Source organism: Ochotona curzoniae, unplaced genomic scaffold (genome assembly GCF_017591425.1).
Source record: "Ochotona curzoniae isolate NIBS_2020 unplaced genomic scaffold, NIBS_Ocur_1.0 scaffold_4812, whole genome shotgun sequence".
In the NCBI taxonomy this organism is placed as follows: domain Eukaryota; kingdom Metazoa; phylum Chordata; class Mammalia; order Lagomorpha; family Ochotonidae; genus Ochotona; species Ochotona curzoniae.
Genome location: NW_024467124.1, coordinates 4,825,708 through 4,844,720, shown reverse-complemented (window position 1 = coordinate 4,844,720; position 19,013 = coordinate 4,825,708). Strand labels below are relative to the sequence as shown.

The 19,013-nt window shown below is 37.2% G+C and overlaps 1 protein-coding gene across 8 annotated transcripts in view; it reads right to left on the bottom strand.

Annotated features, from left to right (window-relative positions):
- The window catches only part of DLGAP1 (DLG associated protein 1), a 316,404-nt gene that overhangs the window by 293,026 nt on the left and 4,365 nt on the right, over positions 1 to 19,013 (bottom strand). For 2 of the 8 annotated variants that reach the window (XM_040970577.1, XM_040970580.1), the window contains exon 1: positions 17,862 to 17,954. The exons of 3 other annotated variants lie outside the window; for them this stretch is intronic. In XM_040970577.1, coding sequence (XP_040826511.1) covers positions 17,862 to 17,954 — 93 coding nt within the window. Of the gene's footprint in view, positions 1 to 17,409; positions 17,578 to 17,861; positions 17,955 to 19,013 lie in introns of those variants that run through there. 3 more of the 8 variants (XM_040970578.1, XM_040970576.1, XM_040970579.1) reach the window with 2 other exon arrangements.

Sequence of the window (19,013 nt, the reverse complement as noted above, 5' to 3'; positions counted from 1 at the left end):
GAGGGTTACAGGGCTGAATTATTGAGGGATTAACAAATCATGAAAAATGTTAAGGGGGATCTTTTCCAATATGTGTCCATAGAAAGGCTACCGAAGCTTTAGTGATACAGCATTTCAACTGGAAAACATCTCTCTTTCCCTTCCTAAAACTCACACTGGAATTCTTGTGTATATAACCCCATATTATTTGTTCAACTGTTCATGTTTATTCTTACCTTGCCTTGCACTGTTTATCTACTTAAAGTCCCAAGAGGCTATCAATTCTGAGAATGCGGATTACTTAACATATCTTTGAATTCCCCTCTCCTTTCACCTTCAACCCTTGTTAAATACAACTGAAATTCTTGTTTATTTTGTTGCTTGAACTAAACTGATCACTCAGAACTCCTTTACAATAAATTCTATTCCAAGATTTACTTTGCAATAGGACTTTCAGGTTCCAACAGAGAATCTACTTATCTCAGGTAATATTCAACCTTCATTCATGCATCTTTATAAAACACCTATCTTCAAATTATTCTGAAGTTAACACCCAATGGCTTATCAAAAGAACTGCTATTCCCAAGGGAGAAGGAAAATCATCAACTTACTCTTTTAAGGAAAAAGTTATCTACTTTTATCTGATTTAAATTTATCTAATTCAAAGTTCTAGATCAACTACTTCTTTCCAAAAAATTAACATAATTGGCCTTCTCCAATTTTTCATACAATTTCAGTAGTTCTCTAATTCCAGAGAATTCATTGTTGCATGCCCTAAGGGTTCACAGCCCCCAGTTAAAAACACTGGGATTAAGTGAATGGACAGGTCTGTTCTTTTCCATTTCACTTTCTCCCAATCTCTCCTGCCCCTGCCTAACTCCCCATCAGGGGTCTTTTCATGGTGGAAGGAGTTCAGGAATCAGACAAGCATGTAGCTGTGCCAGTTTCGGCTTTGGGGCTTCCTTAGTCTTGTGACATCCCTGTGGATGCTTCAATGCTAGGCTGAGGCAGTCCCTCGCTTCCCAGGATTCAGAGATGAATAGACACCACTTGGTTTCACAGAACATGCTGAGAAAGTATAGCCTTTGAAGTCTGACCAGTAAACAAACGTGCGCAGGTTATCATGTTTTTGAAAGTTCTTCTAAAACAGAAGAGGACTTTGAATAGTAGATACTGCTTATTATCTGAGCAAGCAACTATGTTTAAATTCACAACGATGTGCCTAAGTTTCACAGTGTCACCTAACACAGAGAACCTTAATTCTTCACTGTGCAGCGAAAAGGCTTGAGACTCAGAGTAAAACAGATGTAGAGTCAAGCACTGGCTGGGCTAACCCAGCATGCACACTCCAGGGGTCTCCCCAGGGTTCTTTCAGTTTGATTGGAGGCACAGGCAGGGGACTTAAGCAGGAATGTCTTAGATAGCATCCAGCCCATTGCTGTTGGAGGATTGGCCCATCAGAATGGCACCAGCTGTGTGACCGGCAGTGGCAGACATGACGACACATTGCTGGCTTCCAAATCCCTTTGCACCTAGATGTAGCAAATGAGAAGTGCTAAAACACTATAATTTACAAACAGATGTGAAGAGAAGAAAAAGTTTGCAGCTGTGTTTCTTCAAAGAGGAAGAGGATTGTTGTCCAAGAGAATTCTTCAGCAAAAACTCCCCAGGTTTAGAGTGTATCAGAAACATTCTTCTGTCAGCAGAAAGTTTTTCAAAAAAGTGGATGCAAATGTATATTATGGATTTCAAAATTCTTCTATATCAAAATAACATCTTTTCATCTAGCTTTCTGTGACCTTCTGGAAGTATTCTTGCATTAGGTAAGGTACTGCCTTGTCAGCAAATGACAATCAGATACAAAATGAAGAGTGGGAGCAGAGAGGAGACCCAAAGGGACAGTGCCAGAGTGAACTGGAGAAATTTCCAGGACCCATCCAATCCCATGACCAGTGCATATTGAGTGACTAATGCATTGTGGGGAAGATTCTGGGCAGCATCCAGATGGGTCTTCATATTTCCACTTGTCCTTATTGAAAACCAAGAGGTTTAGATAGCTGACCCCACAAAAGAACTCCACAGTTAAGAATGATGGTATTTATTTTATGTCTTACAGCGAGGAAATGGTGGAGAGGAAATTCAAGCGAGGCAATCCTAACCTCTCATGGCACTTCCCTCTCACTGTGTGGCCACATAGAAAGCTGATAGCCAGTTAGGATACTTCCACCCACAGGAGATATCACAGCAGACTACTGCTATTTTATAGGAAAGTCTAATCTACTGGGAGTGAAGATCATACAAAGGACAAAAAAGCAACTAGAGAAACACAGTCCAGGAAATCTTTCTGCAGCCATTGAAATGTTGTAGATTTGTGATGTCCACTGTGGTAAACAAACACCAGGCGCTTGTGATTACTCAGTACTAGAAATTTGGGTATGGTGACCGAGGACTGATTTTAATTAACTTTACTGAAACTTAAATAGCTCCATGTGGCCAACAGCTACCATAGTGGACCATGTAGAACCAGACTATTTGACATATAGGAGTCCTGGAGGATCACTTGTCCTTATTCACCAGTCAGGGAAATGCATTTTGCTTTATTTGGACACACCCAGTTGCTTGTAACGGATTTTAATACAAAAAAAATTAATCTTGTTTGGATTCTGATCCTCTTGCTAGACAAATTTTCCTAACCTAAGAGATAAATCCTTAAATATTACAACCATAAGATATAGTTAGATTTTGCTGTAACAATAACCCCATTCATTATGCCCTGGAGAGACCTCCCAAGTTTTCATCTCTGTTCCCCTTGTGCTTGTGGACATTTAGGTCTCCCAGGGTAGACCCGACTAGGTCTGGATGAGCTAGGTGCACCGTGTTGGTGCTACCATCTGCAGAATCCATGTGATTCCACCTGCCTTCAGATGCTGCTGATAGGAACATAATGATGCTACTTGGATCTGTAGACGTTTTTCCCTCTTGCTGTGCTATCTGCCTGGATTCTTTTCCCAGGGCACTCAGCCTCCATTGCTTCTGGGGACAACAGTCTTTCCCAACTCTATTCTTATCCTCACACCACTGATTGACCCTAAAAATGTGACCCAGATGAACAAATTTGGACTTGGTATCTTCGCAGTATGGCTTCCAAGCTCCAACAGAGGATCTCCTTATTTCAGGTAGACTTCACCCCCATTAACACAACTTTAAAAAAACACTTGTTTTTGAATTAGGCTCCTAGGCTAGACAGTATCCTTCCTCTTCAGCACATTTTGAGTGATTTAGGAAAAAGTTCTATATTATTCTGTTAACCAGAGAGTAAAACCTGTCCTTCATTTAGTTATTCTCAACTGTCTGTTTTTTTCCTTTCCCCAAATTGATCATTTCCTTTTGTACTTTCATCTAGAGTTTTTCTGGGTCAAGCAGGAGTTAAATACATTTTGGTTGGACTAAAGACTTGTTACGAATAGCAGTATTGCTAAAACATCAACTTTTTCATACTATATGTTTGTACGCAAAGGGCAGTTAGGAGGATTCACTGTAAGTTGAAGTTAAGAAATACAATGCTACTTCTATTTACTGATTAATGTAATAACATCATCAAAGCATAAATGAGATCAAATTGGAATGGTTTAAATGTTGTGAATTCATTAATTTCTTAGATCCTTACAAGTCTTTGTTGAGTAAATCATTAACATTTCATTCTCATGCATGAAGATCCTTTGTAAAATATTAAACTGAGAGATGGTAGAGGCTGTGGAATATGGCAAGACTGTGCACATCATTTTAAATTAACTTTATTTAGGTCTGAGGAAAGGGAAGAAAGCATTAAATGAGGGTTTTCTGGAGCACACTGAATCATCTCTCACGAGAAACAGGTACATGAGAAAAATCCAACACAAGCCAAGAAGGAAGATAATAAAGAATAAATTTACTTCCAAGTTCATTACTGATTGTGGCATTTTTATCATGATAGTTTCCAAAAGTCTTACTTTGTATTATTATCTATTAAAAGGATTTGGTTCACATCCAACTGACTTTCCCCAGCATCACTATTTATGCATTGGCTGGCGCTAGTGTACATAATTCCTCCACATTGGATATTGTACAACTTGTTAATTTGGTTATCCTGCTATGAGTAATTAAGAGGTATTCCAAGGGCAGATCTTTAGGGAGACTGGTATTTTCTTTCATACCGAGAGCACTAATTTTGTAAAAATATTCACTTATTTATTTTCATCTGCTTGACAGGTAGAGTGAGAAGAAGTCCAAGAGAGGAAAGCTAGTGTATGTTTTGGTTCACTTCCCCAAATGGCCACAACAGCGAGTTTGATCAGGAAGGGCCCCAGCACTTGAGCCAGAATTCATCAGCACTTTCTTCCAGAATTCATTGGCAGGCATTTGGACTGAAAGCAGAGGAGTGGTGAACCAACAACACTGATGTGGGATGCAGACTTCTCGGATATTAGCTTAATCTGCTACACTGTAACACCCACTACTGGGATATTATTTTAACAAACACCAAAAACGGTACACTTTCTAATTATTGAGTTAAAATTCTGGGATATATGAAGCTTATGCGCAAGTGGAAATGTGTCAGTTAAAAATCTTTTTTTCATAAAATGTAAGTGCAGAAACATGACCAAGTACACCGATGGCAGAGGACTTGGGCTTGAGGTTTCCCCGTCCGCTTCCCTTCCTTACTTTAGTGAGATGACCTCTTGCATTAGCAAACATTCCCAAATTAAACCTAGCGAAGGATCTTAAGTGGGCAATCAGGGCTTACTTAGACATCTGAAACTTGTACTGTTATTAACGATGTCCTAACTCCATTCAGATCGGCGGTCTCACGGAGTTAATACTACTGTTTCTTAGTATCACTTCCCAGTCTTTGGCTGAGATCAAGTGTAATGCCGTTTCTTATTCAAACAGTTTTGAGCAATTTTTCTTTCATGGGCTAACATATCATTTTCATGTAACACGAACTAAAATTCTGCTACACATTTCTACTTTTTGATATCTGGCTTTGCAAATGAAACTCATATATCGCTTGTTCTCATGCATGGCTACTTTGCATATTTTATAATTTAGGTTATCACCAAATCATAGAGGTAGAACAGGTAGGTCAAGAGCAGCTGCTCTCGAAATTCACACAAAGGAGCATAATATGAGGACCATGCGTGTGAAGTACAGGCCAGAATTCCTCCATATGTTACAGGTCTTTTTCCTCTCCTTTCCCCCTCACCTCCTGCATTTTCTTCCTTTTCTTTATTATTCATTTGTACATAGAAAAGAACCCAGCATGGGATGGAAATGAAAATATGGCCAGTGTGGTTCTGTGGCAAGAGCAACAGACTAGACCTGAGGAGGCTGCATGTTTAGAGTCTCTTGAGGCAGAAGGCGTTATAGTCACAGGATTTGTTCATAAGAAAGGAAGAAAGTTTCTGCAGCACAAGTAGGAAATAATTAACAAAATGCAGAAGGAGATCCTTACTTACCAATCATTTCCTTAAACATAAAAGGACTTAAGCTCTCCTAGTAGAAGTTACAGAATGAATGGATAATAAAACAAACCTACACCCAATGATGTGATACTTACAGAAAATTCACTTCACCTCTAGGGACACAGACAAAATGAAACTGAAGGGGTGTAAAAGGATAGCCAAAAATCATAAAAAGACCAAGCAGACCACTATCTAATGATACAAGGAACAACAAGATACAAAAAGGCTAAATATATATGCATGCTACCCTAGGGCACATAAATACATCAGACAAATATTAGCCTGTAATAAGGAGAGACGTGCTGCAATACAGTAATAGCTGTGGATATCAATATTCTACTCTAGCAATGGACAGGTCATCCAGAAAAATCAACAAAGTAGCTCCAGAGCTAAACTACACTACAGACAACATTCCGTCATCAGCAGCAGAGCAGGCATTCTTCTGAACTGTGCTTGGAACATTGCCCAGTATTTTCAAGGATCTTATACTACGAAAGAAATCGTGATAAATGAATAAGATCTGATAACACACCCAATGTCATATCTAATCACAATGATATAAAACCTGAAATTAGTAACAAGAGGGGCTCTGGAAACTCTACAACTATATAGAAATTAAGCAATGTGTGTCTGAGTAACCACTGGCTCAGGGAAGAAATTAAATGAGAATTTAAAAGTATTTTGATACAAATGAAAATGGATACACTGAATACAAAAGCCTATGGGATACAGCAAAAGCAGTTCTAAGAGGAACGTTTACACAACAAACTTACGTATTTAAAAAGAATAAAATTTTATATAAACAATCCAACTTTATACCTTAAAGAACTAGCCAAACAGAAAACAATTTAAATTAAATTTAGTGGAAGGAAATAATAAAGATCTTAGTACTAAAAAACGAAATGTAGACTAGAGAAATAATACCAGACCAACAAAACGAACAATTAACATTTAAGCAAAAATTTTAAAAAGTCAATAAACCTTTGGTTAGATCAAGAAAAAGTGAGAGGAGATTCAAAATCAGAGATTAAAAAGTGAACATTAAAACTGGTATAAAAATAGACTATTATGAACAATTATGTGCTGCTATATTGGATGATCTAGAAGAAACAGATAAAATGTTGGACACATACAACCAATAAAGGTCAAATCTGAGGAAACAGGAAAGTTGAAAATACCAATGATAATTAAGGAAATTCAAGCCATAATAAAAAGTCCCCCATCAGAGAAAAGTTCAGAAATTGCTTACTGGAGTACTCAATTCTATGAAAATTTAAGACTAATGATCAATTCTTTCTAAATTATTTTTAAAAAATTAAAGGAGGAAATACTCCGAAACCCATTCTACAAGGCCAGTATCACCCTTTTACGAAGAAAAAGATAAGGACAAAGACATCAGTTATGGACACCACAACAACAATCAAAAGCTACAGATCAATAACCCCTGGTGAGCAAAGGTACAAAAAGTCCCATAGTAGCACAACAGTAGTGAGCTGAATTTAATTGCACATTTGACAGATCAAAATTAAATACAATTCACCTCAGGGATTCAAGGAAGCTGCAAGTGAATCAATAAGCCTGATTCCTCATATTACTAGAATGAAGAACATAAACCATGTGACCATTTTGATAAATACAGAAAAAGCATGTGACAAAATTCAACATTCCTCAAGATCAAAATTTTCATGAAAATAGACACAGGAGGAATGTTCCTCAACACAATAATTCATGGCCAACATCATATTAAGTAGGATAAACTTACATATTCACTCTAAAATTTGCAACATAACCAGGATATGCAATGTCACTACTTCTCTTCAATCTAGAACAGGAAGTCCTACACAGAGTAGTTAGGCAAGGAGAAAGAAATAATAGTAATACAAATTGAAAAGGAATTAAACTTCTCCTGTTTTCAGATGACATGCTTTTAAACACAGAAAACTATGAAGATCACCGAAAATTAATATAAGTTCAGTAAAATTATAGAGCATAAAATTAACGTAAAATTCTATCTATATTCTTTAACAGCAAACTAAACAAGAAATAAACAGAACAGTCTCAAATATCAGAGAAAATGCACTTAGGAAAAACTTTAGTCTAGGACATAAAAGCTCTCCACAGTAAGAATTGTAAAACATTGTTGAAAAAAAAATTCAAGACGCAAATAAATACGAAGGTATCTTATAGTACTGCAATAAAGAATAAGTACTGTTAAAATGTCCATACCACCCAAAGCAAGATAAATTAAATGCAATTCCTGTTAAAATACTAACGACAACAGAAAAACTAATGAAAGTCATCACAGAAATAGAAAAAAATGATCTTAAGTTGATGTAACCACACAGGACACCAAAAGGCCAAAGCCATGTAATGCAAAATAACAAAGCTGGAAGCGTCAGATTTTTTCTGACTTTGAATTATAGGACAAAGATAAAGAAACTAAAACAACATGGCAGTGATAGAGTCACGGGGCAATGTAAGAAAAGACAGCACCAGACAGAACACATATTTCCAGGCAGCAGATTTGTGCTGAGGATTCCAAGAATGCACAGTGGGGGAAAGGAGAGCCTCTTCAATAAACAGTGTTGGGAAAATCGGTTATCCAGAATGAACTGCCTTGCACGTCTCGTATCTTATGCAGAAATCAACTCGAAATGAATTCAAGAGTTAAATCAAGACCCAAGTATATGACGCTAGTAGAAAAAACCTAAGTGTAAGGAATGATTTTGTTTTGAATATTACTTGAAAAACAAAGGAAAAAGCAATAATGAAATGAAATAGGTAAAAGAGTAAATCAAACTACAAGTTTCTGCAAGAGACGATTTATAATAGGAGAAAATATGTTCAAGCTATGCATGACAAAGGGATTGATTCTGCAATGTAGAGGCAACTCAAACCACTCAAGAGGAAGAAAATAATCTCATTTAAAAATGATCAAGGGTCTGAGCAGAGCTTTTCTTGAAAGATACTTAAATGGTCAACAGAAAAAATCTAAATCTAAATCATGGTAAGATCTCACCTTATACCTGTCAGAATTACTATTGTCAAAAAAGACAAAAGATAACCAGCAACGGTGAGGATATTGAGAAAAGATTACCCTTGTACCTAGTTGGTGGAAATGTAATTCAGCAAACCATATGAAAAAGAGTATTTTAGTTCTTTAAATATTGAAAATAGAATGATCAAATAATTTAGCCCTGATAAAGTTCAGCAATAATAAACCCAGCAAGACCACTACTCTAAATATATCCAAAGAAAATGAAATTGGTATGTTGTAGCGATTAGATACCCATATTCATCACCGCTCCATTCACAATAGCAAAGATAATCAACTTAAGTGTCCACTAATGGATGCATAGATAAGGAAATCATGATATATATACATAGCGGAATACTATTTAGCCATAATAATGAGATTCTGTCACAGAAATACCAATAATGCATAATATCACCCATATTCAAAATCTACAGAAGGTAATCTTACAAAAGCATAGTAGAGCTCTGGTTAGCAGAGGCTTGGGTGCTTTTAGGAGAAAGGGAGATGGGGAGATATTAATAAAAGACAGTTCATAATAACATAGTTGAGGGATATAAATAAAATATTCAGAATAGGTAATTATGGAAAGATGGAAAATAGGTAAGTGATTTCCTGAGACTTGGAGGATATGGAAATTTTTGTTTTCGTTTTTTTTTTATTTGATGACAACATTCTAACATTGTCTGTGTTGACAGTGGCACAACTCTGAACAAACTAAAAGCCATCGAGTTGCACATTTCATGGTGATTTATCCCTGTTTGGAGATGACATGATTCTATACACAGAAGAACCAAAGGGCTTAGAGAGATTATTGCAAGTCTTAAGAGTATTTGTCAGGGTAGCAGGGTACAAAATCAACAACATAAATCGATAGCCCTAGTATACTCAAAAACCTTCTGCCTGAGGAAAAACTTGTAAGAATGGTCCCTTTCAAAATAGCAGAGAAGAACTTTAAATGCCTTGGAATAAACCTAACCAAAAACATGGAAGACCTATGATGAAAATCACAGAACAGTAAAAATAGAGATAGAAGAGGGCATTAGAAGATGGAGAAATTTACCATGTTCCTGGGTCATTAGAATCAATGTCATCAAAATGTCCTTACTACAGAAGGTAATATATGGATTCTATACAATGACAATCAGAAGCCAACAAAAATCTTCTCAGAGAATATGACATAAAAATTAATCTGGAAACACAAGAAACCACAAATAGCCAAAGCTGTCTTGAAGAATAAGAATAAAATTGGAGGAATCATCATTCCAGATCTCATCATATACTACAGGGCACTGATAACACAGTCTGGTACTGATACAGAAACAGAGAACAAAGATGAATGGAACAGAATATAAATCCCAGAAAGGAGCCCACACATGTATAGCCAACTAATCTTCAACAAGACAATTAAAAATAATCCAAGGAAAAAGGTTGACCTCTTCAACTAATGCTGTTGGGACAACAGGATATCAGCTTATAGAAGTAAGAAACAGTCCTTCACCTTTTACCTTATACAACAACCAGCTCTAAATGGATCAATGACCCAAATCTGCACCCAGAAACTATCAAACTCACAGAGGAAAACATAGGAAGCACTGTGCAAATATAAGCATTAGGAATGACTTTTTAGAAAAGTCACCATAAGCTTTGTATCAGAACATATGATATTTGTCTTTTGGGGATTGGCTCATTTGGTCTCTAGTCGGGACCATTTTGTTGTAAATGGTAGGATTTTGTTTTCTTAAAGGCAGTGTAGTATTCCATAAAGTAGATCTACCACAGCATCTTCATCCATTCTTTTGATGGGCAGCTGGGTTGTTTTCATGTCTTTGCTATTGTGAATTTTATTGCTATAAATACAGGATTGCAAGTCACTTTCTTCTTTGCACATGTTAGTGTATTTCTGAATGTAAGCCATTCTCACTGGAGTTAGGTGGAATTTCAATGTGGATTATTTTTTTCATTTCCCTAATAGCTGGGGAGTCTGAGAATTTTTCTATAGGTCTATTAACCATTTGAATTTATTCTTTTGCAAAATACCTGCTTATTTCCTTTGCCCATTCCTTATTCCTTAACATGTCGCTGTTGTTGTTGCTGCCACTGAGTTTCTGAAGCTCTTTGTAAAGCATGGATATTAGTCATATCATATGTTCTGATACAATAATGGATCATGGGGGTTTGTATCAGAACATATGATACTATGGAGGAAAATAGAGAGGGAGAATGGGAAAGGCAAGAGGGGGAGTCCCTATTCCTACAAAACTGTATCATGGAAAACAATAAAAATCATAAAAAATAAATGTGGGGATTTGTAAGATATGTGAATTATATCTCGATAAAGCTATTTTTAAATAAAATAACAGGACCTTTAATAGCTACGGCCCCAAAATGATTTTGTAGCCTCAAATAATCAGGACTTCTTGAAAACCCCATGATTTTATTATTTTTTAATGAAGGACAATGACTGCTACCTAAGATAGATGTGCTTGGTAATTAAGCTCACTAAACTTGGGATTATTACATGATAGTTTATGGACTTTATGCGGGTGCCATAGTTTTATCAGCTATAACATCAAGAGTGGCCACAACATTTTTTCCTGTAGATGATTAAACTGTTTTCTATGCACCTGAGACTGCTTAGTTGGGAAGGCACTACAAATAGTTGTCAAATTGTAAGACACTTGGATCAGTACAAAGTGGGTGAGTGAAAAGAATCATGATTTGAAGCTTCCTATTCATTTATCAAGGTGAGAACCTCTGTTTTAAATGAGTTTTACATAATTTGCTTTACTTGAACATGAATTCTGTGGGTTAAGGACAAAAACCACAGGCTATACAATGTTTCAGATTCTTTCAGATAACTGTTTCCACTGACTGTATGTGTTCCCTAGGTGTTTATAAAGAAGAAAAGCTTAGGGGCTGGAGCAATGGCTCAACTAGCTAATCCTTTACCTGCAAATGCCAGAAACCCATATGGGTGCCAGTTCATGTCCTGGATGCTCCACTTCTTAAAATCAGAAGAAGAAAAGTTCAATGAAATCCACTCTCTAGAAACTCTAGCAATAGACCAGGCATTGACTACCAGCCAATGAAAATCAGTGACAAGCATGGAGAAAGCAGAGAGGAGGAGAGTGAGGACAGAATTATGTGACAATGCAGAACAACATCAACTGGTGCTTCTTGCTACATGCCCGAGCAATGCTCACAAATGGGCTAAGAGGAAGCGAGGAGGCCTGCCCACAGTACAGTGTCTCCACTGTTCTCTGCAGCCAAAGAGTCACAGGAATGTCAGTGGACATTTCCAGACTTCAGTTGCCTCATCTGCAAATGAATGGATTTGGGTCAAACTAAGTGACAGAACAACTGCCCAAAATGCAGTAGAAAGTTAGATGAAGGAAGGGGAAAGAGGAAATGCTGCTGCATGCCATCCTCTTGTGCTGAGAAGGATGCAGGGAACAGGGAGATGGACGTAAGGGAGGGTATGCTATGGTGTGGATGCGGCTTGTCACTTAAAACCTGTAGGATGGTATTGACATGATAGAATCTGCAAGAGGTGGGACATTGAAAAACTTAAGACTTTTTTCAAACAAAAAGTTTTAACGTTGGACAAAATTTTGACTAGTTAGTGATGAAATCATGGGGGGCTCTCCCTGCAAAGCAGACTGGACTAGTTCCTATGAGAGTAACTGTTCTAAGAGTCTGGCTCCTCTTGGTTTCTTGCTCTGTTGCTCACACAGGTGCCTCCCAAGCAGGCATTTGATTCCATTGTCACTCCTCTCTGTGTTGTGACTGAGCTGACATTAGCATCCAGAATTGTGAAATAAAGCTCCATGTCGATATATATTGCCCAGCATCATGCGTTTTATTAGGCTAAATCAAGCACAAATAGAATAACATAGCATATAATAAAGCTCACATACTCTAAGCCTTACATACTGGATTTATACACCTTATATATTGGATGTCTGTGGTTCATTTCAGTGAGATCAGTCTTAAAATCCCACCTAGCCTGATTACAGTATTCCAGCATGTTACATAATTTCACCGTGTGTGTTGAGGGGTGGGGAGTTGTGGAGATGGTGGTGAGGATGGTGGATGGGTGTTGGAGACAAGAGACAAGGCAGGTTCTATGCGGGAGAAGCTGTCTATGAGCAAAGTTCAGCCTGAAGGACAAAATGGGAAACAGTTTTAAATTTCCCTACATGGAAGTGCTAGATAGTGGCTATCCAGATTTGCAAATGGAATCAAATAAACAACAACTGACTTTGGTATTCTTTTGATTTCTTTTTTTCTTTAAAGCAGCATGAAAGTAAAAAAACAAAACAATACAACAACAAAAACAAAAAAAAAAACCAAAAAACGAACAACAACAACAACAAAAAACCACATGATTTTAAAGAAGCCTGAGAGCTCATACGAGACATTTCGATTGATTGTTCAGTTCGTGATATCATCCGGCATGAAATCTACTGTTTCTTCTTTCGTATGATGATTGCGTAAGTCAACTGTGGCACAGCGACCTACTCAACCATTTTCGGCCTATGGATCTGATTTTTCATCAGCCTCACCACACAGCCCTTATGGAGAGCTCTCGTTTCTGATGGATTTGTTCCACCTCCTTTGTGAAAGCCTCAGAGGGAAGACAGCAAGCAGGAAAATCAGCTATTTATAGGCATTTTTGACTAAAAGTGTCTGCTCAGCGTACCATGGACTACTTCCAAGAGCTGGGAACATGGGAAGCTGTCTAAAATCAACTAGAAGGCTGGAGGAGTGCTGTGGGGGAATGATTGTTGCATGGGACTCATTTTCAGAAAGCTCAGGTTTCATTTGCAAACAAATGGCAGTTACTTTTGCTGACTCTCCTAGAACTACAAAAAGCCAGCTAAAGTACAAGGAGAGGAGGAAAAAATATCTGAAAGACTGAGTTCTTCAAGAATGGCAAAGAAAAGCCCCTTAAGGGACTTTCAAGTGTGAAGTTTTGCAGGAATGTCTCGGTTCATGCCTGTTCATTCCTGCAGAGGTTAGCAGTCAGACATGCATAGTGAGCCTGGGCCAGCACTCACAGGCCTTCTAAGTGTGGACCCGACAGGGCTCTGCATGCAAGGATATCTATCAGCATTCATGTCTACGTATAGAAGTTCATGCTTTCCAAATTAAGACATATGATTTAATTTACTGTCGCCTGTTCTTCCCGTGAATTCTGATGGGTTTTGTTTTCAATGATTCAGTGGAAATGGGAAGGTAAAGGAGGAATTTGTTTTTGACTGCTGAAAGTCAGGTGGTTAACAAAACAGCATCATACATACAACATGATTAGGACACTGTATCATCCTACACTCGAAAACAGCCTTCTTGTGCCGTAGATCGGATATGTTCATCTTAACCCTGCTATGACAAACACTGGATCAAGCAAAATAACGGAGGAAGAAGAGATATGGTACATGAAACACACAGAGAAGGGATAAAGCATAAATCCCAAACACATTCACACTGCAGTTTTCAATTATTCCACAGATTTGAAATTTAACTTTTGTCTTAGAGCTGAATCATTGTGTCCATTTTACAGATCTAGGAATGGAAATACTAAGTAGAGCAAGCCCAAAGTCATGTAGGAAGTCAGTATCTATATCAAATTCCTTAGTAAATATAATATTTAAAGTTATGATTATTTATGTATTACCAATCCCATACATTTATTTATATTTACTTAAATATAACACATAGGCATATTGCTTGAGGTCCATGGTTCAATCTATTCGACTCTACTGCCCCCTTCAGTAAATAAAATGAGAAACTAAGTATTACTATTGCTTAGGATTGGTTTACTAAAGTGTGATTCTTGGATTGTCTATCAGATCACCTTAGATCTCTAAGAATATGAATGCCAGAAATTCTCACATTATAGCCACTCTCTAGGTGATTTTATGCACAGAAAGCTGAAGAAACTATCCAAAATATTCAACTGCAGAGCACACATGTATATGTATGTATACATATATGATTACATACACACACAAGATTCTATACAGGCATGCATATTTGCCTAAATTAACGCCACAATCAAAAGTTTCATGCAGCACTTATAACATTACAAATAGGTCTTCTTCCTAATAACTTCTGAACTTCAAATGCTGTAATGGCACAAGCCTGAAATCTGCAAGAACTACCCTAATTCTGTGAGAGCAGTGAACAGCAACACACCGACAGAGCAGAGAGCTAACATACATGAACAAAAGGATTGACCTATCAAGGAAACTCCCTTTGCAACTGTAACTAAAAATCTATTTTAGAAATAGAAGCAGACTAAAGAACATTCATAAACATTAAGAACTGGAAAAATATCTTTAATGAGAGTTCCACATATTAACATATACAGAATATATGTATATTAGTATATGTTAGTATATATTAACATATTTAGAAGGTTAGCATATCAGAAGAGGTCTTTTGTTGGTCATGTATGTGTTCTCCAAGACATAAAAATGAAAAGTCAGTGGAAATAAGAAATTGGTTAAAAGTAGCAGGAGTATGTGATATGTTTTTCCTTACACAGCACTACCATCTCTACCTCTGTTGGCAGTGTAACAGTAGCTAATATTTCAACAATTCTTAATATCATAACCTTTTAGTTACAGATAGAGTCCTTGGGTGAAAAACCAACTGTGTTGGGAAATATTCCAACTGAGCATCTTTCATCGAAAACCTTACTGTATTTCCCTATTGTAGTTTAAGTCTTGGCAATTAGAAAAACATTTAGATATGTATTTATCAAAGCAAGGGGAAACAAAAATTCTCCCTTCTAAAATGTGTTCCACATGGCAGCTGAGCAGGGGCAGGGGAGCAGGGCACTTAATGTTGGGGGTTCACGCAAGAAGCAAGGCAATTTTGAGAAGCAGACGGATGAGCCCCAGATGTAAAGTCACACCCATTATTTTCATTGAAGGGTGAAAGTTATGGGTTCACATTTTCAAATGAGTAATGCAAGTCATAGCAAAATGATACAACTTGTCATAGATTCGTAGTAACCTGGTGTTATCGGAAGAGGCCAATTTTTCTCCTTCTGAAAGCTTCCTTAGCTAATGATGACACATGCCTGACTGTATAAGGTACATTAGAATGAACCCTGTGAAGTTTAGCTTCAACTTCTAGAACCATACAGATGACACCTGCACATGATTCAGTTCTGTGCCAGCGAGCTGCATAGCTATGGAAGCTGTCAACAATCCTCTTCCACACTGAGAAACATGATATTCAACTTAATTAAGTAAAGAATTATTCCATCATAATCCAGTAAAACAGGCTGTTGTCTTTGAATCTAAAATTAAAATGGTAAAAAGCTTAATCTAATTATAAATTAAAGCTAGCTTGGCAATGTTGCAAGTATTTTTTAGTGGCTCTTAAAAAAAAAACTTTAAAGATTAGTGTACTCTATCATTCAGAAATCATGGCGTAAAGTCCTTTAATGCCATCAGTTCAAATGGACCAGAGATTACTGAGGACTCTCTGAAAGAATGGTGAATCACTACCATCAGTTACTGTCTTATTTGTAATCAAGCAATCCATCCTCTAACAAGAATGGGGAAGATGGAAATAAAGTCTACTGGTCTCTAAGAGAGCAAGGGCAAATTTTTCTCTTTGACTCTTTACAATGCCACCCTTTGAATTAGTAGATCGGAATCCGGTCTGATCAGCAAGTATGCGTTACAAGCAGAAAAGTGACTGTAGCTGTCTCAGGGCTTTAACTGTTGCTGAAAATCTTTAGAGCAATGAAACTGCAGACCATGAGAAAGAAGGTTCTTTAACAGTTTCCAAAAGTGTTTTCCTATTTAGGTTTGATCTTCCTTTATTTAATCCCCATGAATCTCTGTGGACTCTTGCTTTTTCATGTTTTGTTAACTGTCTTTTCCCCTCTATTATTTTGATATAAGCAAGGGCAACAGTGAGAGAATCAGAGATAAAGAGAGAGAGAGAGAGAGAGAGAGAGAGAGAGAATTCCAAGATTTGGCTGTTTGTCATTGACTCCACACTTAAGTTATCACCAAGCAGGAGTAACATCATCTCTCTATCAACCACAAGAAACATCTTTATTAAGATCAGTGAAGAAAAACAGATTGTATAAAACATATAGAAAGTATATTCAAAAACCTTGGCATACACTTACCGGAGTATTAAGGCATTGTATAGTAAACAATGAAATATCATTAATTAATGTGGTTGGTCAACAGAGTTTTTTAAAAAAAGGCAGCAAGAAATCATTAAAATATTCAGCCATTAGCAAAACTGCTGATCACTTTTGTAAATTTTACATAAAATAGATTTAACCGAGTTAGCATAGTTTAAATTGTTCCAAGACAAGAGGAAGAAAAATTCTCAGCCAGGGGAAGAAAACTCCCACTGGGCAAAGATGGAAATAATCTTGAACAGATTTGAAAAATATCAGTCCCTGTAGCAAATACAATTCTGGGTTCATGCATACTCTGAATGCTGCTTCTGGGCTCTTCTGTGGGGTCTGATTTAAACAGACCAAAAAAATCTCACCCAGAAATTTAAAATTTGCAAAGTAACAGTAAATACTGAGCATTCTAGTCCTGGAAAAGAACCGATCCCATCTCAGTTCTCAGCCGCATAATGCCCTCTAACCCACCAACCAACACCGCACACAGGTTTCTGTTAAGCATCTTAAAAACCTCTATGGACACACAGACTTACAGGGATCTACTCTCTCAACCCGTTTTTCTTTCTGTCAGGACATGCATTAGTTTGCTGGCTGTTGATCTTACTAGCTGTGATTTAGAGAAGAAATGAAATAACACAAATTAGCCTTCTTCCCCACCAAAAGCCCATCTAAAACAACAGCACACACTCACCAAACCCAAAGTAATCAAAGAGTTATACCCAAACCTGGTCAGTCCTTCCATTTCTTGAAACTTGCACACAAACTGAAGAAACCCATTCAGCCTTAAACAGGTCGATCATTTTGCTCTGCTACAATCTCATCTCTGGCAGTGCTTTCTCAGTCTCTGCCTCGCTCTCCCTCGTTCCCTCTCAGTGTGTGTCTCCACTTCTACCGGAGAGCGTTTTGTTTCCCTTCTCCTGTTTCTGCTTCTGGATGAATGCAAAATACATGATTTGAAGGTTGCTTTTTTTTTTTCTAGGTTAACAGTTGGAAATCTAAAATCTTGCTCTTCTGAATGGCTTTTCACGCCAATCATTCAGCACATAACATTTACATAAAAAGGAACAAACAACCAAGAATTTGCTTTTTTAAAAGCAAAAACAAAAACCACTTTTTTTTTTTACTCCACAGAGCCCCTCTCTGTATTATTTACTTAACTACTAGCACTTACCCTGAGATGTGCCATAAATGCTTTATTCCAAATGTATAAAAGCCAACCACATCTCAACTGGGAATTAAACAGTTTTAATGTCTTCAAATCCATGTTCCAGTTCCAAACCCTAATACAGACAGTCACTGGCAATGGTACAATAGTTCTAAACAGCAGACATCTGATTCTTGACATTTAAAAATAACAATATTGGGGGGAAAGGGTGTCATTTTTTTTTTCCAAATTAACTACAGCGTGTGAGTTGAACACATACCCCCAATTGATTGTATTAAATATAATTTACAATGGTTTCAAGCTATAATGTTTGATTTCTCAGTGCATGCCAGCTGTAGCTAAATGCCTAAGGTCTCTTAATTTTTATAAAATTCTGGCAATGGTCTAAATGAATTCTAAATGATAATTCTACATAGAGGGAATTGAAAATTTGCCAGTATTTAGATTCTGTTGTTGCTATTAATTTGAACTTTGTTCAGTCAACCTTGAGTCAAATTAAAGACATAATCAATCATTCCATTGCTAATCTAATTTATCACCCATGCGCTCTTAACAGCCAGCACACAAAGGATAGAATGCACAAACACAACGGCTATGAAATAAAACTTGTAATGACATGAAGGAATATGCATTTTTCTAAAACATACTATGGGGTTGGACAGATTTGAGACTGTTAGAAGCTGTTAGCTTCTTCACTTACTATCTGTGTGTTGCTAGGAAAATGATGCAATCGTCTGTGTATTTCACTAGCTATAGAATTAAAATCAATACTAAGTACGTTACAAAGGTGTTTTGATTCCTAAATGAGAAAGTGATCATTTCTGGCACATGAGAGGTGTGTGCACTACAGGCAGAGACAAGGAAGAGCATACAGAGGCTTCCGAGGCACAGCAATCAGGCGTGCCACAGACCAGTGGCACATGCGGTCATATGCCAGTTGTATGTCCATGGCACGTTACTTAGTATACTAAATCTCAGGTTCCTCAACTCTAAAATTATCTCTAGAGTTTCAGAGACCAAATTCGGCAACATTTAGAGAACATCTACTTTTAGTAGGCATTTTTCAAATGAGAACCTCAAACCTTCCAACTCTTGAAAATTGCTCTAATTAGTGCTCTGAAGCATGTAACTTACAGATTTTTACATTCAACTGCCTCA